General features: G+C 40.8%; 1 protein-coding gene across 5 annotated transcripts in view; it reads right to left on the reverse strand.

The window, feature by feature from the left end:
- Positions 1–26,315, reverse strand: part of ERG (ETS transcription factor ERG) — a gene marked incomplete at its 5' end in the record, with an annotated part of 256,726 nt that overhangs the window by 100,234 nt on the left and 130,177 nt on the right. Inside the window, one exon of one of the 5 annotated variants that reach the window (XM_081029841.1) lies at positions 5,205–5,342. The exons of 2 other annotated variants lie outside the window; for them this stretch is intronic. In XM_081029841.1, the coding sequence (XP_080885967.1) occupies positions 5,205–5,222 (18 nt within the window). Of the gene's footprint in view, positions 1–4,870; positions 4,993–5,204; positions 5,343–26,315 lie in introns of those variants that run through there. 2 more of the 5 variants (XM_081029843.1, XM_081029839.1) reach the window with 2 other exon arrangements.

The raw sequence follows: 26,315 nt of genomic DNA on the forward strand, positions 1-26,315 counted from the left end.
GTTTAGTGACATGGGAAAATGTCTGTAAAACCAGCTTAACTGAGAAAGGCAAGCTAGATAGATAGAAGAACAGGCAGAAACGTGCAGGAGGACACACAAAATGCTAGTCATTTTCTCGGGCTGGTTGGGATTAGGCAATTTGTATTGACTTTGTAATGGGTTCTCTTTTTTTAAATTTTCTCTACAATGAGAATGTTTTATTACTATAATTTGTTCAAAACAAGATGCATTTTTCAAAATGAATGAGAATGTGGAAGAGTGGAAGTGCTCCAGCATCCCTGCTCTGCCTAATCAGGAACAAGATGCATTGCAGGCCTCTGTCCTCCTTCAGCTACAAGCTGACAACCTCCACCCTGAGAGCAGGACTAAATCAACCCTCTGACCAGTGCGCCTGAAGGACCCCGGGACACTCTACCTGCCCAAGTGTTTGCTACCTGGCTTGCCACATACACCCTTACCCCAGGACCCCCTCCAGCCTTTCTTCTGCTGACCTCCCCTGGCTTATGGCCTCCCAGGCCCAGTATGCCTGCCTGTCCTGGTGTGGGAGACCATAGTTGTGACATGTAGAAGTGACCCTGTTTTCCTTCCTGTCTCTTCGAAAGCATTAGAACAAAACCTGTGTGGCTCTGGGCTTCACAACTGAATCAGGATAATGGGAAACAGAGAGAGAATTCAGAGCAGAGCCCAAAAGAGTGCAACTTGTTCAGAACAGACTGTCTGATGGCAGCTGCCATTGACTGAGCACCTACGAGAGGTTTACCACCCAGAACACACACCAGCACCAGGCAGGACAACCCCTTTTACAGGTGAGGGAACTGAGGTCACATGAGTTACGTCTCCCTTGCCAGAGTCACATGACTTGTAAGGATTCAAATGCAGGTGTGTCTGTGGCCATGTAACATAAGAAATCTCAGGGCAGAGAACAGCTGTCATCCATCCTGTCGGGACAGAGAACAGGATGGGTCCCCCAGGGCAGTTGAGCTGTTCCCTCGGCTTAAAGAAAAGATCCTGCCCCAGCAGAATATGCTACCCACCCTAGAAGGGCCTGGAGGCTGTCGCTGCTTTCCCACGGCCTCCAGCATTGTGATTCCCCTTCTGCGTCAGCCGTTAAATCAATATACTTGCCAAGTTATTAGGGTGCCCAGGGGGAATTTGCTGGTGTGGGTCTCTACTCCCATAGAGGGAATCTTATTCTTTAGTTCTAAACACAGAAGCAAGATTTTCCTGAAAGTATAGGTAATGGATGTTTCATTTATGTTATTTTTATGTGTGCTTTTTCAAGAGACGCTAACAAGTGTATATGTGTGGGTTTGTTTTTTTAATAAAGGTCTGTTTTGCAAAATAATAATAATAATAACAATAACAACAAGAAGAATGAAGTAATCACTTTAAGAAAAATAAAGGTAATTAAGAAATGGTTCAGTCTTCCAGCAGACAGAGCCTCTAAGAGCTTTGCAGTCCTACATAAGTGTATTTAATGGGAAAGAACACCACAAATTCAGTGGTTCCGTTTGTCAGGGTGCCCGGTGTTCTCTCTCTCCCTCTCTCTCTCTGTCTCTCTCTCTCTGTCTCTCTCTCTCTCTGTCTCTCTCTCTCTTTCTCTGTCTCTCTGTCTCTCTCTCTCTCTCTGTCTCTCTCTCTTTCTGTCTCTCTCTCTCTGTCTGTCTGTCTCTCTCTCTCTTTCTCCCTCTCTCTGTCTCTCTGTCTCTCTCTGTCTCTCTCTCTCTCTCAGCCCAGAGAAGCTACTGCATATGCAGAAAGCAAACTATGTTCCAGAGCTGCCCACGAATGCAAGCAGTAGGTCATTTTAAGATAACGGCCAGTAATTCCTCTTTTAGGCAAGGACAGAAGCCAGGGCCTGCTCTGGGGGTTTGCAGAGCAGGACAGCAGCATTCTACACGTTACATTCCTTCCATTGTCACCGAATCCTTCCCACCCAACTAACAAGGAATGAAACAATTCTTATTCCACATACGCTGATGGGTTGGTGAAAAATCATATACCTAAAGCTATTAAATTCATTCATCACATCCATCAAAATCCTATGAGGAGATGAACTTTCTTCATATAACTCTTAGTTTTTTTTTAAGTTTCTTTGCTCATACATGAGAGTGAGTATTCAGTGAGTGCCTGCTAGGTGCAAGGCATGAAATATGAAACGAGCTATATGTTTTTAAACTAACACTGCATATTTCAGTTATCATCAAACCCTCCAACCTCTGTTAAATCAAAGAGAGCAACGTTTTTAAACAACTACTAGAAACAGTAATAGCTGTTCCCTCCTCAAGCCTTCTTAGTAACTTTCCATATCCTGTCGGATTCTTAGATGCTGTGTGTGGCTTGCTTTCTCTGTCTCCTTCAGCACCAAGTCTCTGGGACAAAGGACAATTGCCACAGTCCCATTTTAAAGACCCCAAGTCTTTAAACCGTAGAATCGGAGGCATAACCCTGGGTTCCAGGACTCACCATGCAGTCCAAGGACAGAACTGGATTTCACTATAATTAGCTTCCTTGTCATTCTACGTATCACACTGTGTGTATGGAAAAACATTATTTTGAAAAGGCAAAGTAGGCTCCATTAGACTTTCCAAGCAGCCAGTGGCATAACAAAAGGAGCCAGGGAAGTCTTGGGGGCTTGAGTTAAAAATCCTAAAGGAAGCACAATCAAGTTCCAAGGCTAACAACAGGCTTCATGAAATCTATAGGCAAACACAGGCTGTTTTGTGGGGAAGGCTGGGAGGGGGCATTAAGCAGCCCTCAGGGTTGTCAGATGGCACAAAGCAGGTGGGAGCCCCAAAACTGATCCATGAATTGCAAACGGGAACACCACCCTTGATGCTTCTGTGTTCTATGAGAACTTGTAATCTGATCTTAAAATCCACGGACACTTAGAGAAAAATGGACTCTCTCGCAAGCTCCTAAAATTCCTTTACTTCTTCCAACGGAAACACTTTGTTCCAAATTACCAAGGGAAAATAATGGTGAGAATCACAAAAATGAGATAAAAACATTTAGCTTTTCATAGTACTTTACAGGGTCTTACACCAAAGAAAAAGAAAAAAAAAAAAACACTTAACAAATCTGGTCCATCTGATACTTAATTGACTAATAGGTTTATTTACTGAAAGAACAAAACAGTGTGCGTTTGAGACTGGAAATTGCCTGTAAGAGAGACTGTTTCCTAATTCCACCGACAGCCAGAATGTTCCCTTTGCTCCTTTGAGCTTTGCACTCACATAATTAAAACCGTTGACGACAGACTCAGGCCTCCTTTTTCTATAAACACGTAGGTAAAATCATCTCATGACTTGACCCAGGAAGGCTAACAGAAACGCATCTTAAAGGAAGTTACCTATAACGAGGGGCTATTTTGTATTAACAGAGTATTAAAAAGAATTCACTTGAAGCCATTTTACGAGTTCACTTGAGATATATACAACATGCAGATAATGCAGTATAATAAAATGTTAAAGCAAGCAGTGTCCTAGACAAGTGTAAACTATTTCCCAGCATTTATTCTGGAAGTCACAAAACATTCAAGCTTCAAGAACATCTTCCCATCTTCCGAAATATATCACACACTTGTGTGTTTTGCAAAACATATCCCCCATTCTGAAGAATGGCCTGTTATTTTAATGTCCTTCAATACACTGCTTTTTTGAAACACACACACACACACACACACACACACACACACACAATTGTACTCAAGCTAGTCCAGATTTACAAAGAATATTTGATTTAACTGCTAAGAACTATGCACATAATTAAGAGTGAAAATAAGAATACAAGGGGTAGCATTTTGGGTTATAAAATCAAATAATTTCTAAGAGTGGAGTACATTAAATCCCCAATTTTAAAATTATTTTCTATGATAGTTATATTTCAACACACTTTAATCACTGACGTCAAAGAAAGAAAAATCTCTATAAGGTGAACGTCTTTGATACATGATTTTTTAATATATATTATTGCACATACCTTGAAAAGAAAAACATACCTTGAGAAATAAAAACTGAACAGAACTTCTGAAACAGTTTACATGGTAGGTGTTAATCAAATCCTTTAACATGAACATTTCACATTACAAAAGTACCAAACGAAGGAGGATTTTTGAAAACACCCTGGCCCAATTCTGGGCAAACTTCCATTTTCATGAGTTTTCCAAGTAACTAAAACCCTTGATGAAAACACAACCAAAAGCTTTTCACCTACATGCAGCCAAACGAAAGGCCCGCAACTACTCAAACTACCTTTTTCCTCCTTTCAGGATCCGTTTTTGCTGTGGATTTTTCTCATTTCTGCAAAATGTCACCAAGGCATGGTAGCCTTGAGGATATTTTAACAGACCACGACTTCATACACTATGCTGCTGATTTGCACTAACCATTAAATTGGTTTCACTTCCAGGAGTGAGGCCACATTTCGGTTTCCACCTGTATGGATTTACCTCCACCTTCATCTCTATACACTATCTACTAGACACATTTGCAAGAAAAACACGGCCGACTCGCACCCCAGAACACAGAGAACCGACAGGCCGTTCCTCTCTAATTCCCACAAACCAAACATCACTGAGAAGAAAGTTTACTCCACAGCGCGCAGAGAAGTAGGTATTTTATTAAAGACAAATACATAACCGAGCGGACCGAATTACCACCATTTGAGTTATGAGAACGCTCCGTTCTCAGCATGAAGGATCCAAAAATCAAGTCAATATTGGCTCGTCCCATGACCGACGGCCACTCTCCAGGTACCTCTTCACTTCCACTGGGACTGGCTGGTATCCGCAATGCTAAGGAGTCATTCCAGAGCATCCAGAAGTTCAACACTGACAAGCCCATCTTTGTCTGTGCCCCTGCCCTCCAACCTGTCTGAGTCGGCTGCCGGGTCTAGCCACCGCGAGGAATAAAGAATATGAAAATTCAGATGCGCTCCAAAAAGCCTTTGCAAAAGTCATCCACGGCACTCAACAGTGAATTTAGAAAACCCGAATTTTTTCTGAGTTTGAAGTTTTTAAGCCTTGCGGATGGTTGGAGTAGGAAAAAGGAAATTTACTAGGCAGTGCAGAGGAAATCTTGTTGTCCTCTATTGTGGCAGTGGGGGTGTTGCCCAATCCTAACTTATCTGCCTTGATAAAGGAAACCAAAGAAAAGAGTAACAAGCACAAGATTTTGTCAAACGAAAAGGAACCCTTTCCTTACCTTAATAGTGCTGGCCATAATGCAATCAAGTTTATTGATCGTTAATAAATGTTAATAATAATTATTGCTTCTCTCTGACCAGAAAGTAGTTTTGATGAGGTTGTTTAGAGCGGATGAGATTGTGCTAAGTCTGGGAAATGAAGTCAGCCAATGGCAGGAAGAGGTTTCTATTGGTCCTGGCCGCCCAGCCCGAAGAAACAGGATATTTGGGAGTGGAGAGATAAGAGACCCTGAAAACAATGTTGTTTTTCTTGATGATATGCAGCCAGGAGATCTTTTTTTTTATTTAAAAAAAAAAAAGGCATCCATTCCTGGGACAGGGCTGCCGCAGCAGGTGTGACCCAGTGTGCCGCTGTGTGACACGCTGCGCCGAGGCAGGATACAGGTGTAGCGGGACTCCGCATGGCTTCGCGTGGGCTGCCAGCGCCTCGGGGCCCAGGCATGGAGGGCGCCCTGCAGCCGGGCGCCAGGCCTTCTCGGCCCCCATGCCCCTGGATCTGCCACACGACGGGGACACAGGACCGGAGCCTGCTCCCTGCTCCTTTCCCCTGCAAGGAAGCTCTGCACATGGGACTTGGTTCAGGGCATGAGATGATGAAGCTTAATAAGAGCCATTCGCTTGCTGATTTTTAACAACCTGCCTTTAGTCAACATCTGAAGTGAGTGTCCCAGATGGTTTCTTTTTTTTAACTTCCAAACACGTTATTTTTCTTTGTTCCACAATCAACCCGTAGCAAACACAAAAACTCTAGAATTAAAGTAACCGAGAAAAATAAAGAGGAAAATAGCCCTGTCCAACCCTTGTTTGCAAGTATTTATTTAAAACCCAAATAACTAAAACTACTACAAATACTTTATAATGTCAGTGAGCTGGTCCCACTCTGCCAAACGTCAGTGTTGCAAGGGGCCCACACAGAACTCTTGGCTACACAGAGATGCCATGCGAAGACCTAAGTAAGTGGTTTAGAAGCCAGGCTGTAAGTTCAGGGCCACACGTGTGTTTTCCACTTGAAGGAAGTACAGCTCATATAGGCCTGAACATTCCTTAGAGGATTTCAGGCCTTTAATTACTCACTTGCAGGAAATTACTTGTTCTCTGGAAGAAACAACATTTTGCTTTGAATCGAGCTACATGAAAGTTGGACCAGTAAAGAGGTGTGGTCTCCACAGGGGACCCACTGAACACAATGGGCCCTCTCCTGAGTCACGGAGTGACTCTTGGTTTCAGAGTGGATGCACAGTGAATTGATTTCACTCAGATCTCAGGCCTGCACATGTCAGAGTTCCATCAACTGGCCCGAGTTACTATGTCTTTTATTGTCGCTTGACTATCCCCTTGTGTTTCAGAGAGAAGAAGGGGGAGAGAGGAGAAAGATGCGGAGGAAGGGGAGGAAGGAGAAGAAGAAAAGGAAGAAGGAGAAAGAAAAATTGCAAGACAGAAAGACACAAAGAAAGAAAGGAAAACAAAAGAAAGAAAATATAAGAAATCTTGTTCTGTGTAACAATCAGAACCTGACAATTTTTTAGCATCCACCTTTTGAAGGGATGTTGATTTCCGCTCTTTTCATCTCTGAACAATGAATGAGATGGTGACGGGCTGATTAAAATTTTGTTTCCCCTAAAATTTCAAAGGACTGAGTTGTTTTATCTGGGCAGCTTCCACTCGGAGAAGCTGAGAAAAACGTTCTCTCACCTCCTCCAAAATGCCTTGCTTTTGGCTCTCCTCATTAGCATGAATTTTAACTACTAACTGTAGTGCCCTAAGAAGCAGAGCTCTACTATGGGTTTCCCCAAACAGCAGCCTTAAATAGGATGACTCCTTGGCTGACAAAGTCGCCACGGAAGAAAATTCTGTGCGGTCCTCCCTCAGCACTGATTCCTGGTTTCCAAGCCCTGGTCCTGTGCAGACTGGGAGGCATCAGCTCATGGAGGAGGAATTCTTTGACAGTCTGCCCTTAACCCCTTGGTTCCTGCCTAATGCAAGTCAAACAGTGAACAGGGAAAATGGTTACCTCTCCATTGGGAAATAATTTCAAACTTACAGAAAAGTTACAAGATAATACACAGAACTCCTAATATCCATCACCCAGCTACTCCAACAGTTGGTAATTTACATCATTTGCCTTGCTTTCTCTCTCTCTCTTAATTATGTAAAATGCTTGTGTATACAGAGGGTGACAAAAAATGTATACACATTTCAAGAAAGGAAAAAAAAACTGTATTCAAATTGTAATACTTAATATGTGTATACCAATAAAAAAAGATGAATACGTGTCATGTGTATACATTTTTTGGCACCCCCAGTACATATGTATTTTTGAGTCTTTAATAAGAATAAAGAAAAAAAAAACAGATATTATTTGACCTATTTCCTGAAGAGTCTATCCATAAGTTTTACTGAGTGTAATTTTGAAAATACATATAAATATAAAAAGTGATCTAATAAAAAAGCTGATTTTGAGATAATGAATTATCCCATTACAAAATTTTAGAAAAGCAAATCTTCCTCATTTCTAGTGACACAATGTTTGACTGGTTCATATCATCTCTAAAGAGAATCACTCCTGATGTCTACAATGATGTATCATCCAAGCCCAGTATTCTCTGGTATTTAATGCAAGATTCTTTAAAAACAAACAAACAAAAGTCTGCTTGGCTATTGACAGCAGAAGACATATCTATTCATTAGAATACAGAAGTGAGAAACCATTTCCCAAACACTGTTCTCCAAGGAAATCACCGGAAGGTATAGACATCACTTTATCACCCCCTCACTGCTACCCAAGGCCTCTGCTATTAAACGGCCCCAGCACCAGACCACTCAGCAGCGAAAGGACTGGCTGCCCTTCCCACCAGATGCCAGCCCTCCTTTTGGGAAGCCACCCATCAGGCAGATCCTGACCAGGCAGATCCACTTTGGGGGCAGTCAGAGGTGGTCTCCACCTGCTGTGAATTTGTCAAGACAGGCTCCTTTCCCCCCTCCTGGGGACACAGTAAACAGCTTGCTCCACCTGCATGGTCCTCCCAGCATCTGTGTAAATAAACCATACATTTCCATTTTATACCTGCACCTTATGGACCCATTACCCATGAATTTGCCAAAGCCTTTTGCAAGCCTGTTCATATCTGACTCCAAATAAAAAGAAGGAAATAATGTATAACAGAGCACACATTTATGTAACTCTAAAAGGAGCACTGCCGTTTATGTGTCCTGGAACCATGCCTTACCATTTTCTAAAGAGTCAACACATTCCCATCCTTGTACTCTGACTAACTTCTCCAGGTGGGAATCTACGGAGGAAGGTCAAGAGATGAAAACACTTCGGAGGAGGGCGACAGAGTTCTAGAAATGATGCGGGAGCATAGCAAAGAGATAACGGGACATAATCTTAATTGGGACACAACAGAAGGGTCACTTGTGACTGATTGGTCCCTGTATTAAACATCCATACAATAAAATGCTTATCATCATTAAAAATATCGCAGGAAAATGATGTCATAAATACCTAATGATATGGAAATCTATTATGGTATGATGCCTGATACGTTAAAACTCAGGTTTTTATGAAGGACAAATATATCACAGACCCATTTGTTAAAAATACAAAGGCAAAATAGAAATATTATAGGTTATATATTAATATAGAAATGGTAAAGAATCTTTCTTTCCTTTTTTGTCCCCCCCTTCCCTTCTGGTGTATCTATATTTTCAAAACATTTACAATGAACATAAATTTCATTTGAATGTAAAAGTTATATAAGTACCACGTAATGTTCTGTTTTTGTAAATATCTCTATAACATGCAGCACACAATACCTATTGCCAAACTCTGTGTGTGCATGTACCAAACTATGCACCCTTTCTAAATGTCTACAGCAAGAATAGACTAGCTCTTTTGGATTAGTTTTAGTTAGGAAACCCAGAAGACACTCGTGTTTTGTGACGATCACCTATCCAGCATTAACCCATCCAGTCAATACTGATGAAGTGCCTTTTCACGCCAGGCATCCTGGGCGGTGCTAGGAAACAAGGGTGACAGGGCTCTGTCCAGTCACTGGGTGTCAGGAAATCTGTCATTCAGCTCAAAGTCTATACTCACGAAACTGCAGAGCCTGGGACCGACCCGTGAAATGCTGACTTTTTAAGGGCAAAACAATAGGGCAAAAGTGCTGTATATTGTCCCTACAATGACAAATGAATCTTAAAATATATACTGTTTGGATTATTCCTGAGCGTCCCAAGGATTTTTGCCAGGGCTGTGCCTGAGACTGCAGATAAGGATCAAACATTTGACCTGTCCTCACAATGGAAAACTCCATCGCTCGGTGGAACTTTTCCATCTCTGTCAGCTGGAGGATCGGCCTGAGGATATGTGCAGTGTAAAGCAGTCTCCATCCAAGGGTCACGCATTTCACACTGGTTAAGAACTGCTTTTCTATTCAAAGCAAACTTCATGGGTAGTTTCACGCCCCTGGGTGTATGGGTGTGGCGTAGCCGCCAGCAGCACATTAAGAAATAATCCAATTACAATTTAAATAACTATTGTTTCAACACTTTCTCTAGGTGGTTAATATATTCTTCAGCATCTTGGTGGATTTGAACTAATCTAAACCAAGGAAATTATCACATACTAAATCCTCAACTTCTCAACACCAAGTTGCAATTTCCTTAATTTTGAAGCACGTGTCATTTCAGGTCTATAGGCTCAAATGGAGCAATGATTTCAATGAACACAATTTCATAAGCATCACACATATTCTCAAATTTCATAAGTACCGCACATATTCTCAAATTTTGCCAACATTGCTCTTACCCAACGCCGTAGGCCCCTAAAAATGCAGGAGTCTTGAAACCAGGATCAGGAATCCTAAATAGGTCAATTTGTTACTTGTGGCTTTAAAAATAAAACAAAAGGAAAACAACCGCAGGAGCAGAGTAATTATCTTGACACAATGACTTAAGTTTAAAAGAACTTGTATATTTCCTGTTTCAATTATCATGTTTATACATACCATTGTGAACCATTAAATGCATTTCAAGGTCTTTATCCATATAACTGGGCATACAGGAGCAGAGATGCCCTAGGCATCAGATTGCCACCTGTCACCACCAGGCTTAGTCTAGCACCCATGCCCCAGAACACCAAGGCATGTGGCCACCCTGTCTACGGGTTGTCCCGCCTCTGTCCCCTACTCAGATCTGGAGTTCTGTGGCCCAGTCATTGCCCTCAGCCATCACCCCTGGCCACTCACAGAAGTTACTTGGCGCTGCTGAAATTAGATTTTAATCACTAGTTCAATTTTTACATGTGTTTGTTTGAGTGTGTTAATTTATAAGATACTGGACGTCAGCTTTGTTTTTGTCTTGATCTGTAATGACATTAAGTTGGTGCAAAAGTAATTGCAGTGTTTCACCTTTTTAACCACAATGACTTTTGCACCTAAGATTACAAGTGTGTGTGTGTACACCCTGCTGCTTAAAGGAAGATCAGGCAGCGCACTCCAGTGTCACCGAATTCGTGGAAATGCTCACAGACGCCTGCATTACAGAGCTGCTGCTCCCCTGCTTTTAGTCTTAGACTGAGGTGGCCTTTCATTTGTTCACGTATTTGCTAACTTGTTCATATCACAAATGGAATCATAACTGAGGCCAAGGACAAAATGTGTGCCGCAAATGCATTTACATTTGCAGGAGTGTCACCAGGCAGTCACACACTGACTGGGTCCTATCCCCACCCTGGAAGTCAGACATGGGACAGTGCGGGAATCTGTCTCACTGCGGCAGCTGCTTCACTGTCCCCTCTCTATGTTGCCTCTTCTCCTGCGAAATGAGGTACAGGGTATTTCCCTCTTGGAGGTACAAAGTGCAGCTCAAATCAAGGCAGACCAGTTCTTTTCCAGTTATGATAGTTTGTTCATTCTGTCTAAATTTACTGAATGGAATCGAAACTATGATGTAGATTAATTCATAGTTTTCATCGGATCCCAATACAGACCTCAGTACAGCACACTTTGGGAAGAGCTGCCGTAATAGGGACAAGTGGAAATGTTCTTTCTGTATTGCCAAAGACAGGCAGACGACACGGGCGGCTTGCCTTGGTGCATACCGTTTCATCTTTTATTTACAGCTACCGAAATAATTCTGCCTCAAGGATTTTAGGAGGCAACCACCTATTGGCCAAAGAAGTACACTGCTTTGCTTATTTGCCAACTAGAAACCAGAAGTCAGCCTGGCTGGGAATTTCCCTTTAAACTGCTTGAATTGCTGTCACTAGAGGGTGCTACATGTCCCTCTAAAAGGCCCTTAGAGGGACTACGAGTATGCCTAATTCGTGACTTTCCATTCCTTGAACTGATATTATTATCCTACAACGTTGTCTCGCTTTTATCCGTTAAAATTAAAGTCCAACATTCAGAATGTGGAAGTTGTTTTTGAAAATATTTAACTGTTAATTATTACAGAGCATAAGGACATACACAGGTATAAGGAAAAGGAACAATGACAAATTTTACAGCTCTGTATGTAAGACAGAAGGCATCATTTTTCTGGATGAGATTCGGCCATGGAAATTCTATTATTGTTCTCCTCCACTATGAGTAATTTCAAAACCTGACAAATATTCCACTTCACAATAATTCTAGATGGTTTGAAACGTGCCCGGTCCAAGTTCCATCAAACTAACAGTAAATTTCGCGTGCATTTCATTTCCCTGTAGACAATACTGGTTTCAGAGCTAGCACCCTGCCTGAATTCAGGTATTAGATCCTTTCCAGAGATGAGAATCGTAGGAAGAACATGGATTATACTATAATATGTGAGAGATACTTTGCAGTACTTTCCTTTATTTTAAAAAAATGTGTAGTATTTTGGAATATGCATATTATAGTCATCACTTATGAAAATGATTTACAATAGTAACACATGAACTAAGCTTTAAAACTATATATGAGGGCTTTCTTGAAAACAATCTTATTATGCAATTACACTGACTTTTAGGTCATCAAAACGTTAGACACTTAAAGCAAAATGCGGCACCTTGGAGATACGTGGCAAAAGTTAACATATTTTACAACTTTTCTCTTTTTGTCCTCACTTGTACTCAAACATATCTGTAGTATTTCCCTTTTTCCCCCTTGCACTCCGGTTCATACACCAAGGACTAGTGGGGTCAATGGGTGACAGTCATTTGTGTTCCTGGCTGCCTGGAGGCGGAGCTGTGTGGGTGAGGCTCCGCCCAACATCTGAAGAGGCTCCAGGACCACAGTTGGTGACGTGTTTTCCTCACGGTCTGCCAGGAGAGCAGAGGTTCCTTTTCAGTGTGCTCTACAGAAAGATAATTAAGGCACTATTCCATCTGTTAGTCTGCAATTTGTAAACGGAAACAAACTTTACTTTTGCACATAAATGGCACAGAATAGATGGGACAAGGCGCTGAGAATTGTAACAGCAGTGGGGTCCACCCAGCCTCACCAGGACGCGGCTCCAGAAAAAGGACAATGGCACAAGAGAAGGAGATTCCAGGCTCAGTGCACCCAGTACCCACCGTATTAACTGCTAAGGATCAGCTTACCTTGGGGGAAACTGAGGCATGTGAACTAACTGAGGCAGAGCTAACTTCTATGTCAGCAAGAGAAGGACACGAACACACTGGCAGGGGAAGCTGGGGGACATCCTCAGGGTGAACGGGCACAGCATCCTGCTCACAGAGGCCTTGGCTCCGGGCGGCGAGGCCTCGGCCTGGCTTCATCCTCATCTGCTCCATGACTCAAGGAGTCACTTAATTCCTCGGTGCCAATTTTCCAGTTGTAAACTCTGCAGGTTCATTCACAGACCAAGAACAGTTCATCCCCTGGAGCCCCCAGGGCTCTGTCATAGGGCCCGTAACTCTGCAAGGCTTTGCTGAGTGAGTGAGTGAGTGAGTGAGTGAGTGAGTGAGTGAGTGAGTGAGTGAATGAATGAATGAATGAATGAATGAAGCAAGCATGACTACAGAGCCCTGGAGCACTGGGGAAAGGCTGTGCCAGTGGCCAGTGCAGGAGAGGCCCTCCAGGGCCTGAAGTTTGACTTGAACTTGACACTCCCCCAGAACGGCTGAGGTACTTCCTATAGTGAGAGGAATAGCAACTGTTCCTATACACACCTGAAGAGGTGTGGCCAGGCCAGCGGTGGCCAAACACCATCTCGTTCCTCAGTTCTGAACAGAACATGCCAGGCATCACTCCATTCATCTGGTTTTCAACTGCTTGCCAAGTAATTCCTAAGGTTTTCCTCAAATTCAAGATGAAAACTGGTTGTCAAGTTGTAAGCCATCCATGCCTCCCTGATCACATACACAAAAAGATGATGATGATGATGAAGATAGATGATGATGAAGATGATAGATTGATAGATAAATAGATAGATAGATGGTACATAGATGCAGGGAGAGAGTGCCGTCTGCCCCATCACCATGCCCCTCCCCCCATCAGTAAGCCAATTCCTGTCCCAAGCGTCCAGGCCACAAGCATGGATAACTTCAGGGGTGATTTTTTTGAGCAATTTTCTCAGATCAAGGCACTGGGGAGTGAGGAAGGCCAATGGTCTTTAAGAGACTTTCCAACTCTATACGTCATGGGATTTCCATCTCAGTAATTGACCTAACAATACCAGACAGTGAGTGGATACTCAATTTTAACAAAATACTGAATGAATGAACAAGTGAATGAATGAATGAATGAGTATATACCGGTATGCCCTCTATTTTGCCTGCATTGTGATGAGTTTACAGCAGACTTATCTGAATTTCAAAATAAAATAATAGCTTGCATTTGTATACTATTTAGCCCTTGCAATTTTCCAAAGTAACATTGATTAGAATTATTTCCAGCTAAACTATTACAGCAACTGGGTTAGTTTCACATGTACTTATTAGAAACCCTCAGAATGGCAGATTCACTGCATTTCTAGACACTTGAAATATCGCCCATGGCGACTGTATTTTTCAAGATGGCCCAGTAAGATTTCCCATCACACATGCCCTTCTTACAAAGTGACATTGACGTTGCTTCCATCAGAAGGTAGGGTCCACATCCCCAGTCCTTGAAGGTGGATGGGCCTGTGACTATAGAAAAAGTTCCTCTATGTGACTTCCAAGGCTACCTGTAAAGATGATTCAGCATCTACCTATTGTCTTGGGAACAGCACTCTTCCACCTCACCCACCATACTGCAAGGAAGCCCAAGCCACATGGAGAGGCCATCTGCAGGTACACCAGTCATCAGTCCATGCAACAGGCAGCACCAAACCCCAGAGGTGGAAGTGAAGAAACCTTCAAGATGACTCCAGCCCCAGCCGCCACTCAATGGCAACCGTCTAAGAGACCCTGAGCAAAAATTGCCTACTGCAGCCCAATCAACCCCTGGAACCACGAGGAACAAGTAACAAAATGATCCTTGTGATTTTAAGCCACTGAGTTTTGGAGTGATTTGGTATGCAGCAAAAAATGATTGGAACACCATTGGAAGTTCCCTTATTGAAAAAGAGACTTTTTCAATATTGTTAGAGTAGAAAGCAGTCTCCCTATGTGATTCTCCATCCATTCATGGGATTATCACTGGCGACAGCTGTATGCTCAGCCTTGTGTGAGGCACTGATGACACAGGAAAGAAGAGAAGCAATCCTCAGCCAAAGAAACAAAAACCCTCATATTAGTTGGAGAGGAAAAAAAAAAATGCCGAAATCACAACAGCTTTTTGACTCAAGAGAAATGACAAAAGTCGTGAACATCAACAGCTGTTCCCTCTCCTCCTGCCCTCTTCCTCTCTGTTCACTAAACATACATGTGCCTCAGAGTCACGTGACCTCATCAGAGTAGAACCCCACCCCCATCCCTCGCGGCTCTGCTCCTGACTTTCTTCCTCAGTCCATGCCCAATGCCAGCAGCCCCCCAGGCGTCATATTGCTGGTGCCCCATTCCCATTTTCTAGAAACATCTCTGCCCCCACCAACCCCAAAAGATGTGGGGAAACTTTAATTTCCCCCTCTGTGACTTCCACAGAAATGGGGGTGGTCGATGAGAAGCAGAGGGAAAAGCTTTATTACCTCGAGTTACTAAAAAGAAAGCCCTAGTGTTTAAAGGTGTTGTTATTATTTTCCCTGAAACACTAGCTCCGGGAAATCAGGGACTCTGTCTGGTCCCAAGGCATCCAGGTCGCCATGGGGCTTCCATCGGTCAATTTTGACTCTAATGAGAGCCATGTGCAAGACTGCAGTGGTGGGCCTGGCCAGCTACTGGACGAGAACCTTCTCCTGGGCTCAGCTACACACAGTGGGTCTCTGTTCCGAGAACCACCGTCCTGTGTGCTCCTCCCCTCAGAAGAGCATGAGCTAAATGGCCGTCCTGAGTGGAATTCTCCCCAAACATCTGTGAGGCTTCTTTAAAGAAGCAAAGTCATCTTGCTTTGAAACTCACATACTGAATTCCTGGAGATGAAGCACTGCTGTTCTGATCCCAGATACCTGGAGCGCCCAAATCTCACCTCCCAGACCGCGTTGGGATCTGCGATATTTGATTCCATCTTACTTAAAGCTGTTTCAAGCTTTTCATCAGGAATGGAAACCATTAATGTATCTCACACGCCACTCTCTGTTTCATGGAATTCTTGCACCGGGGAGCTCTTTTTATTTTACTATTTTCTTTAACAGCCAGAAAACTGGGAAGTTCACAAAGAAATTTTTCAACTGCCTTAAGTGACCCTTAAGCTAACAGGTTTTGCCTAATCTGTAAATTGGAGTTGAAAGTATTTCAGTGCCTTCGGAGGACGGAGCGCTTTGTCTTTAACAGAGCAGGGAGACCGCTAACAATGGGGCTACACATACCTTGTTAGTCACCGCAAACCAAAAACAGATGTGAGGTCTCAGCGGCTACCTTGTACTGACCCAGGGAAGCTGCGGCTAGTCCAGATCATTCTTAATAACTCAAAACTGCCACCCTTTAACGATCTAATTTTTTTCTCACTTACAAATGCAAAAGAGAATTGACAGAATGCACTAAAATCCATTTCCCTCTGAACATATACAGATTTCTCTGATAAGACACAGGAATGAAAGCTTTCTCCACTAAACTGTGCTGCTGGCATCTAGATTTCAGATTAGGTGATCACGGTCTTTAACAAAACAAGATCTGGAAGGAGAGAAGCTAGACTGAAAATGAAATATTCCTGTTGTTACCTTTTCCCAAGATGCTTGCAAATATAAGAAAACATAGAGGTTTAGGGTGAAGACTCTAGCAACCCAAAATATTTCCCTAAGATGGAAACCATTTTAATTTCCAGTCATTTTCCTGAATGTAACGAGCATAAGTGGAGAAAAATCAATAGACACACGAACGATTCATAACCTCCCAAATGAAGAAATCAATCATTCTGCACTAAAATTGAGCATTCTATCAACATTATGCTTATTTACTGGATCCAAGAGGAACCATCTTAACATAAAATCAAATAAAATCAAAAATCAAATATAAAATTGTTTCAGACATTAAATGTTGTTTTTCACCTTACAGCAGTCATGAGGTAAAATGACTAATAATACAAGGCTAGACACTGATTGATTGTTAATGGTTATAAATATAGCAATTACACTGTCATGCTACATAGGACCTGAGTCCTACACTGAAATTAGACCGATGCATGTGTATAGGTAAGAGCAAGGAGAAGAACAGTCATATTACCATATTTCATCAATGTAAGGCTATGGATGTTAAGGTGTAAAGTACACCACGATTTAATGTATCACTAGGAAAGAAAAAATAATTCGGCCAAACAAAATTAGCCACAATACATTCTTATCCATCAACTGTAAGACACATCGAATTTTTTAAAAACAAATACGTGCCTTAGAAGAGATGCAATGCAGTATACTTACGAAAGACCAAGTCATGAAAGCACTAAAATGTTATTTGGAATAGACTGCAGGGTTTCTCAACCTCGGCACGACTGACGTGTTGGTCTGGGTAACTCTTTGTTGTGGGGGGCTGTCTGGTGCACTGTAGGATTTTTGCTAGCATCCCTGGCTTCTACCCACTAGACGCCAGCAGCACCTCCCTTACCCCCCCGTTATGACAACCAAAACTGTCTTCAGACATTGCCAAATGTCCCTGAGGGCAGAAGCAAAATCACCCCAGCTGAGAAACACTAGAACAGAGCAATTCAATTTGGTCAGCTTCACAATATAATTTAGTCTATGAATAAATGACAGACTGTCAGCCAACTGGAAACTGTATTGTTGGATGAGACGTATTGACCTAAACAACATTACACAAACAAACAGCTGGTGCCCGTCCAGGAGTGCATGTTGGCCATCCCAACCAACATGAGGTGAAAGAACTTGGAGAAGTGCTCAGCATCGCGAGGAAAGTGCAAATCAAAACCACAATGAGCTTGATTATATTCCCCAAACTGTCTTTCGTATCCCCATGGCAATAGTGTGGCTACCAATTTGTGCTTTCTAGCCCCCTCACCTTCTCCCCCTGCCAAAAAAATAAATAAATAAAATGAATTAGTTAATATGGTAAACAAAAACAAAAACAATACAATGAGCTATCACCTCATACCTGTTAGGAAAGCTATTTTCAAAAAAAAGAAATAACTGCTGGCAAAGATATGTAGAAAAGGGAATCCTCGTGCACTGTTGGTGGGGATATAAATTAGTGCAGCCGCTATGGAAAACAATTAAAAATAGAACTACCATATGATCCCACAATTCCACTTCTGAATGTTTATTCCAGGGAAACAAACTCACTGTCTTGAAGAAGATATCTGTACTCCCACGTTCACTGCAGTATTATTTACAATAGCCAAGACTTGGAAACAACTTAAGTGCCCACTGACAGATGGCCCACTGATAGATACGGAAAATGTGGTGTATATATACAGTGGAATATTATTTAGCCATAAAAAAGAAGGGAATCCTGGCATTTGTGACAACACTGTTGGGCATTATGACAAGTGAAGTAAGTCAGACAGAAAAAGATAAACACTGTAAGACCTCACTGATGTGTAGAATGAAAACTAAAACTTGAATTCATAGATACAGAGAACTGATTGGTGGTTACCAGAGGCAGGAGGAGAGGGGTGGATAAAATGGGTGAAGATGATCAAAGGGTATAAACTTTCAGCTATAACATAAATAAGTCTGGGGACGTAATGTACAGCATGGTCATTATAGTTAATGTAATAATACTACATTGTATATTTGAAAGTTGCTAAGAGAGCAAATCCTAAAAATCTTCATCACAAGAAATAAAATGTGTAACTATGCGTGGTGATGGATTTTAACTAAATTTACTGTAATGATCGTTTCATCATATATACATCTATCAAATCATTATGTGGTACACCTAAAGCTAACACAACACTATATGTCAATTATAACTCAATAAACAATAAACGAATAAAAGAAGTTCGATGAGGGCAAGTCACTATCATAAGATTTCACAATTTATAAACTACACAATAAATATTAAAACAAATAAAGAAAATAAAAAAGGTAGCCAAAACACCATATTTTGGGCCTACCCATATCACAATAACGAAAAAAGTTTAATTTTTGCAGCATTGGCAAGAATGTAGAGGAAAGAGCACTCTTATTCATGTCTATTGGGAATGTAGATTAATACCTTATCAGAAGACAACTTATCCTATTTCTATTCTAGAAATAATCTTTAATTATTAGGTTGATGTATAAGTAATTGCAGTTTAAAAGGTTAAAAATAACTCCAGAAACCACAAATACTTTTGCACTAACCTAATATTAGATATTGAGTAAATCATCAGAATCCTTCTTAAAAGGAAACTCCAGAAAAATGAAGAAGGAAAATTCCAGGCCCAGATTGATTTATCATCAAATTCTAACACATCTGAAGAAGAACTACTGCCAGTGTGTGCGAATTAATGCCAGGAACAGTTGATATCAAAATGATACTAATACATCTGAGAAATGAAAATTGCAGGCTGATCTCACACATAAATGCAGAAGCAAAAGCCGAGAAAAGCAAATCCAACAGCATATAAAACAGACTAATATGTACTATGATCAAGCTGGGTATAGTCTAAGAATGAAAGCTGACTTTAATCAATGTGAGTAATTTATTTATTTGTAGAAAAGAAAAATTATATCATAATCTTGAATAAAAGAGGCACAAGTATTTGATAAAATTCAATACTAATTCATGATAAAATTTCTCAGTAAATTAGAAACAAAAGGAAACTGTTATCCACCTCATAAAGGGCATCTACCAAACCCTACAGTAAATCATATACTTTAATGGTGAAACACTAAAATCTAATCCTTTGAAGTTGGGAGAAAAGACAAAGAGTCTCACTATCACCACATTTGTTACAAATTGTATGGAGGTCCCAGTCAGTACATAAGGAAAGAAAATGAAATAAAATATGAAGCAATTGGGGAAAAATAGATAAAACTTTAAACTATTAGCAAATAATATATTTTTACATAAAAAAACCCAAGAAAATTTAGAAATGAATCATTAGAATTAAAAGTTTAAGAAGTTTGCTAGCTGTAGATCAATAGCAAAAACAATTTTATTTCTATAGATCAGCATCAACAGAAAATGAAAATTTAAAATATAATTTTCATTAGCAAAAATATCTTAAAATATGGCAATAAATCTAATATAAGATGTGAAGGACCTTTACACAGAAAATTACAAAATATTATTGAAAGAAGACCTAAATAAATGAATAGTTGTACCATATTCACGAATTGAAAGACTTAATACTATAAAGATATCAATTCTCTTCAAACTGATCAAGAGAGTCAACGTGCATCCTATTAAAATTACAAGATTTTTGTACAACTTGACAAATTGAGTCTAAAATTTATATGGAAATGCACAGGGTCAAAAACAGACAGGGTCAGGATGCTCTTAAAGAAAAGTGAGATGGGACAACTTGTTCTCCCAAACATTATTACAAAGGCACAGTGATTAGGTCAGAGTGGTACTCATGCAGGTATAAACAAACAAAACAATGGAAAAGAAAAGAGAGCCCAGAAATAGATTCATGTATATATGAACAGACATGTTTTTTTGGCAGGCAAAGCAGTGAAGAAACAAAATCTTAGAAAAATGGTGCTGGGAAATGGGATATCCATCTGGAAAAAAAGAAACATGACAACTGACTCATATAATCACAAAAATCAATTCCAGGTGAACTGTATATAATAAGGTGAGAGGCAAAACAACAAAGTTTCCGGAACATAATACAGAAGAATACCTTCATGACTTTGGGATAGGGAAGAGTTTATAAATAAGGCACGAAACACTAACTATAAAGGGAAAGACTGATAAATTGAACTACATTATAATTTAGAAAAAAAATGTTAGAACCTTTTTTGCATTAAAAGACATTATTAAGAAAATAAAACGGCAAGCCATGGAAAGGGAGATGATATTTTACACATACCTAACCTACTATTCATACCCAGAATATGTAAAGGACCCTTATCAATCACTGAGAAGACCCACAATCCAATGGTAAAACAGCCAATGGAAAGGGGTGATTTTGCCTTATGTAATTAACGTATCAATTCCACTTTTTCCAGGTGGAAGGAAGTGGAGAGCAGTAATATGAAGCATCATGAATACTTGTCATGACTCTCACTACTCTTCTATGAGGGTTACCTCCTCAGTGAGGGCCCAGGAACTGGAGGGAGTAACCCTCAGTGACAAGAGTCCCTCACCCAGAAGTGGCCCTCACCCAGGAGTGGCCCTCAGTCAGGAGTGGCCCTCATGGAGGAGGTGGCAGTCAGTTAAAACCTACACAACAAATAGGAGCCATGTACAGATGCAGAGAAGCAGCCCTCCAAGTTAAGGACCAGCTAATTCAATACTCCTGAGCCAGACATTAGCTTGGTCCATTAGGGAAAACGAGAGAACACCTGTGAGCCGTGTCCTAGTGCTGGGTGATTTCATCTAGCACCCGCAAGGTAGGCAAGGGCCACCTCATGTTGAGAAGTTTGGACTTATCCCCAATATGGTGGGAAGCCACTGGAGCTGGAGATTATTTAAATAGAGATTGTACGATCTGATTGACATGTTCTAAGGGCTCTCCAGCTGCGACAGAAGGAAAAAAAAATTGTCAAAAGGCAAAAGGGAAGCTGGGAGAAGCCAGCTAAGATGCTACTGCATCAATCCAGGTGAGTGATGATGGATCAGGAGCTACTGGAGGAAGAGTTGATGGGACCGGCTGATACACTGGAGGAACAGAGTGAAGCAAAGAAGATCAGAGATGATTTGTGGTTGTTTTGTTTTATTTTGTGGCCTCAGCAACTGGGAAGATAGTGTTTGCACTTTACAGAGATGGGGGAGACTTGGAGAAGACAAGTTTGGGAGGACAGATCAGGATTTGTACTGACAGTCAAAGGTGCTTATAGCTATGCGTGTTGTGATCTCAGTTCAGAGATGGTTATAAATAGGGAAGAAAGACTGCGAGTTACTGAAATTTGGGTGGTTATTAAGCCATGCGATTTTAGGGGGGGAAGAGGAGAGCGCAGATAAGAAACAGTGATTAAGCTGCGCCTTGTAATTGGCTTCACTGAGAAGCTCAGCAGAGAAAGAAGAGTCAGCCTAGGATGCAGGGCAGCGAGGCAGGCTTTCCACGCAGTTCTGAGTGCCCATGGGAGATCTGCGGTCACAGATTCAGAGACCAGCTGGCCGAGTCCTGTATGTTTCCTCAGGCAATATTCAACAGCTCCAAGGGCAGCTACTGTACACAGAGCTAAGCCCTGGGCCAGGCGTCACAAAACCTTACCAGGTATGTCTATGATTAGCTCAACTTTATCAGTGAAGGTACAGACACAGAGAAGTTAATAACTTGCCCACAGTCGCAAGAAGTTGAGATATCAATTAGGATATCTAGTTATAAACAGGGAGGTAAGAATGGGAGTTACCAACTTTGAAGCAAAGTCTTTTAACTCTTTATTTCACAACCCTAAACGCTATCATGATGCTACCTCCAAAGCGGGAGGGCCGGGGAGGTACTCCGGGACAAAAGGAACCCATAAAAAGGAAACTCACAAAAAGAGACAAAGTGTGAAACTTAAATTAAGAACATTATTTAGTGTTATCAGAAAAGGTATCCATATAAAAACGGTGTGGTTCAACAAACAGTGAGGAAAAAGGTAGAAATGAAACTCATTCAATGTGTTTGCAAGACACCACAATTCAGGTTTCAAAATCTGGAAACTAAATTAAAATCATAAACAACTCTTTCACTGCGTTAATTAATTTCAAAGTTGTTTTTAATGTGTCAGAAATCCACAAAAACAAAAAGTAGATATTTTGACTACTTTATGCATTTAAGAACAATTTGAGCTGCTTTCTATATAAATTACATTATTTTTATGTATAAAATTGTCTTATTATTATTCATTCTTGAAAAACACAAAAATCTAGCAAAAATGTACATCTGCTTTCCTAAATTTCCTTTCTGGAAGTTTCCATCCTCAGTCAGTGGATGGAACTATGCATTCGGATATATCCGACCGTCCCGGCAAAAGGGTTAAAAAATGTTTTAGAAATTTGCAGCCCAAATCAGATACAACATGACAAAGCTCTGCTGAATAGGCAAGCGTTAGAATCTTGGAAGTGACTCCCAGTGAGTAAACTTCACTTGGCAACTGTGATTATCATAAATTTGATCAGATAAGCATTAGAGAGGCTCCGGGTTACATTTGCAGATCCAGACACCTTTAAGTGTGAAATTCTTGAACATATTTGCAATTTGTGGTTTGAATATTAAAAATATGACGTGAGTGATATTCAGATATCTGTGGGTAAATGTGATAATTAGTCCTGTCATCAGCTAAAGTTCTCAATATGTAGAGTTATAATTCTTGTTATGTACAATAATAAATAACTACAAATAACACCAGATGAAACGGAGTTTTCTATTACAGAAATGCTTAAATTTAAAACTAGAGCAGCATTAATAATTTTTCACAATATGTGCTTCCCTTTCTACGAATAAGCTGTGTAAAGAAAAAAAAAAAGGTTTGCTTTTAAGTAGTGGCATAAGTATGGCCTGTTTCATATGTAAATTGCAGCAAACTGTCGTTAAATGAAAATGTATAAAATAAGATTTGTACTTTTTCTCAAATGTAAAGAAAGATTTACTTCTAAACTGATGGTCTTTACAAAATGTGCAGTTTGGGTTTCCTTTTCTTAATTGTATCCATAAATTTACTATTAAAAGGTTTTCTCTTGATTTCCTAACATTTGAAAAGATGGATTATATTGGTATTGCAAGAAGGGGCTATCATAAATTAAAAATCCATACATGAACTGTACTCTCTTATTTGCAATATGACAAATGATTGTGTAAACTTACAATCAATAAAAACTATCTGAAAGTTATAAAATGGATTTGGCTGTAACAGCTCTACTAGCTAGCACTGTTAAAACACTCCACCTATTTTTAATTACCGGTTTATGGTACAGATCAAGCATGTCAAAACTTTTACTTTTAATCAAGCCATTACTTATATGTGGCTTCATATTACAATTTGAACGTTCGATTAAATATTCCCAAGGTATTTATCAAAGTTCAATGCAGGTTCTGTCTCATAAATCAATTTCAGACTAGACAAAAGGAATAAGCAAATTCTTATTTATTTCAGCATTTTCCAAACCAATCCCAAAGACAAAGCTGTTATTCTCATGTGCATTTTCAGAAGAAATCTGAGCAATCTGTTTAGATTCGATGTGATGGAAAGAAAACAACAAAAAAAGAAGGTATAAGCCCTATTAGACTATTTCTCTTGGACATAAAATATGTTTGGGGAAGAAATGAGTTGTTCCATATGAGCTAGGGTAGTTATTTCTTATGTGGGAGCAACTTTGGCTCTGCAACGTGGTTTATCAAAGGAGGCTTTGTGTCTGGGTGAGACCAGTTTTCCACTCAAAATCATTTCAGTAAATGCCACTGGATCACACGCTTCCAGGTCCTCTCCTTGAAATATGGCCTATAGTTCTTTTAAAAACTCACATAGGTGGCAGGCAGGGCATGCTAAAAATAATGTGGGTCAATGTTTATATCCTGTCCACGTTTTCTAAGTAGCTCCTACCTGAGCATTCAACATTTTTAATGAGCGATCAGATTGTTGGTTGTCTATTGCAAATCAACAATCCATTATTAGCCCTGTACCTTTTCACAGAATCCAGAGATGAGTATTATTGTTGATATATCTTATAAAACACCAAGTCTGTACTTATAACAAACATTGCAATGCGTGTCTGTCACTGACATCTCCCCCAAAGTCCTCAGAAAAAAATTTCCAAGGAAATTCCTTCTCTTTTCTATTTCACCCAGAGAGCGGTGTTGGTTATTACAATAATGATTCACACCACTAATTTATCATATGCCAGGAATCACAGCAAACGGTTTATGCACATGAATCATCTGAGTTCATTCTTAGCACAATCCTACGCATTATGTGCTATGTTTTTCATTTTACAGATGAAGAAACTGAGGCTTGGACAGGCTAAGTCCTTTATCCAAGGTCAGAAAGGAAGAGGCAGGGCCAGCGTTGCAACAAAGATCTCTGTGACCACGGAGCTCATGGCCATCCTGAACTGCCTGTCTGAGCTGCCCCTCCTTCGCCCCCAGCGAATGTTGTGTGTCTGATTCTCACTCCATTCATTATTATAATTCTCAATAAAATCCCAGTTGCCCATGTGGAATACTCATCTACATCTAGCCCAATTTGCTACTGGATTTCAATGTTATTTCATATGAAAACAATCAATAACAGAAAGGGCCTGGATCTGGTTTCAAAAACATAATTTGAAAGGAATTCACTCTGAAAGCTCCAAGCAGCCCAGAGATCTCCGACCAGTACCCTGGAAGGGCTCAGGTACCTTCACGCTCCTCTGGATGCCTCCTTCCATCTAAAAATACTCAGCTGGCTCCTCCCGCTCATAAACAGAAACAGAGAGACCCAGTGTCCCAAGGCAAGGCTGTGCTTTTAAGAGGCACTTTGTTTTTGTAGGTGTTCAAGGATTTGGAATCAAAGCAGCAGAATTATTAAAATTAATCCAATTTTCTCTCATTTATTTTGTTAGCTCATACCTCTAAAAGATATATTTTGGAAGGCACCGTCCAACTCAACCATTTACAAATCAAAGCTTTCTTTGGAATCCCGGGGACCTAACCCAAGCGAGACAGTGACAGTCTGCCAGCTGCGGAGTCCTCCCCACTGGATGGAATATGGAAGGCACGATTGACTTGCGCTCACATTTAATTACAGTGTCAAAAATCTAATTTAAATGGCTTTAATCAACTGCCAAAACTATGAGTCTTTCTGGCTTGAATTTCTATAAACAAAGGGTAAATTCAAGTATGTCACAGTGTGGTGGCAACTCGTTGACCACTGGACTGGGAGGAGTTAGGCAACATCCGCTTGCCGGGAAGAAAGGCGGTGTCTTCACTTCCATGACTCTGCCAATCATTTCAAATGATCGATGTACAGAACCGGCACAAAGGGCCTCAGCCACGCAAACTGGCAGAGTCTGAACAAAGCTGTAGCTCGCAGATCTTCCTGCTCCGTTTCCGAGCATTTGTAGAAATCTCATTGCATGTTTAAAATATACCGAGCCAAAGGATCCTTGATAACAACACATTCTGTGATCAGAAACTCCAAACAACAGGAGAGGTGATAAGAGGTTAGGTTTTCTTTAGTGAGGTGAAGACAGGAGCCGCCTGGCTGTGGAAGTCTCCAAAAGCAAGGGATTCCTGAGCCAGCAGCAGTGCCCTTTATGTTGGAAACTTTGAAAAGTCTGTAAGGAGAGATCTCCCAGGTCAACCTGAGCACTTCTGAAAATAAATTCTGGAACACTTCTGCAAGAGAACTCTCCAGCCGCCTCTGTTGGAAATTCTTCCTCAGGAAGGTACAGAATTGGTGCAAAACACAAGAGCTTGTGCTAATTCCACACCAGGAGACCAATACTCACAAATTAAGAATCCATCGCAAGGTATGCATGCTGCTTCTGACATTAAGCCACTATTGGAAGGAGTGGAGGTTGATGCAGAATTAATGGCATTTCTAATTAT

The sequence above is a fragment of the Rhinolophus hipposideros genome (genome assembly GCF_964194185.1).
Source record: "Rhinolophus hipposideros genome assembly, chromosome: 2".
Taxonomy (NCBI): Eukaryota; Metazoa; Chordata; class Mammalia; order Chiroptera; family Rhinolophidae; genus Rhinolophus; species Rhinolophus hipposideros.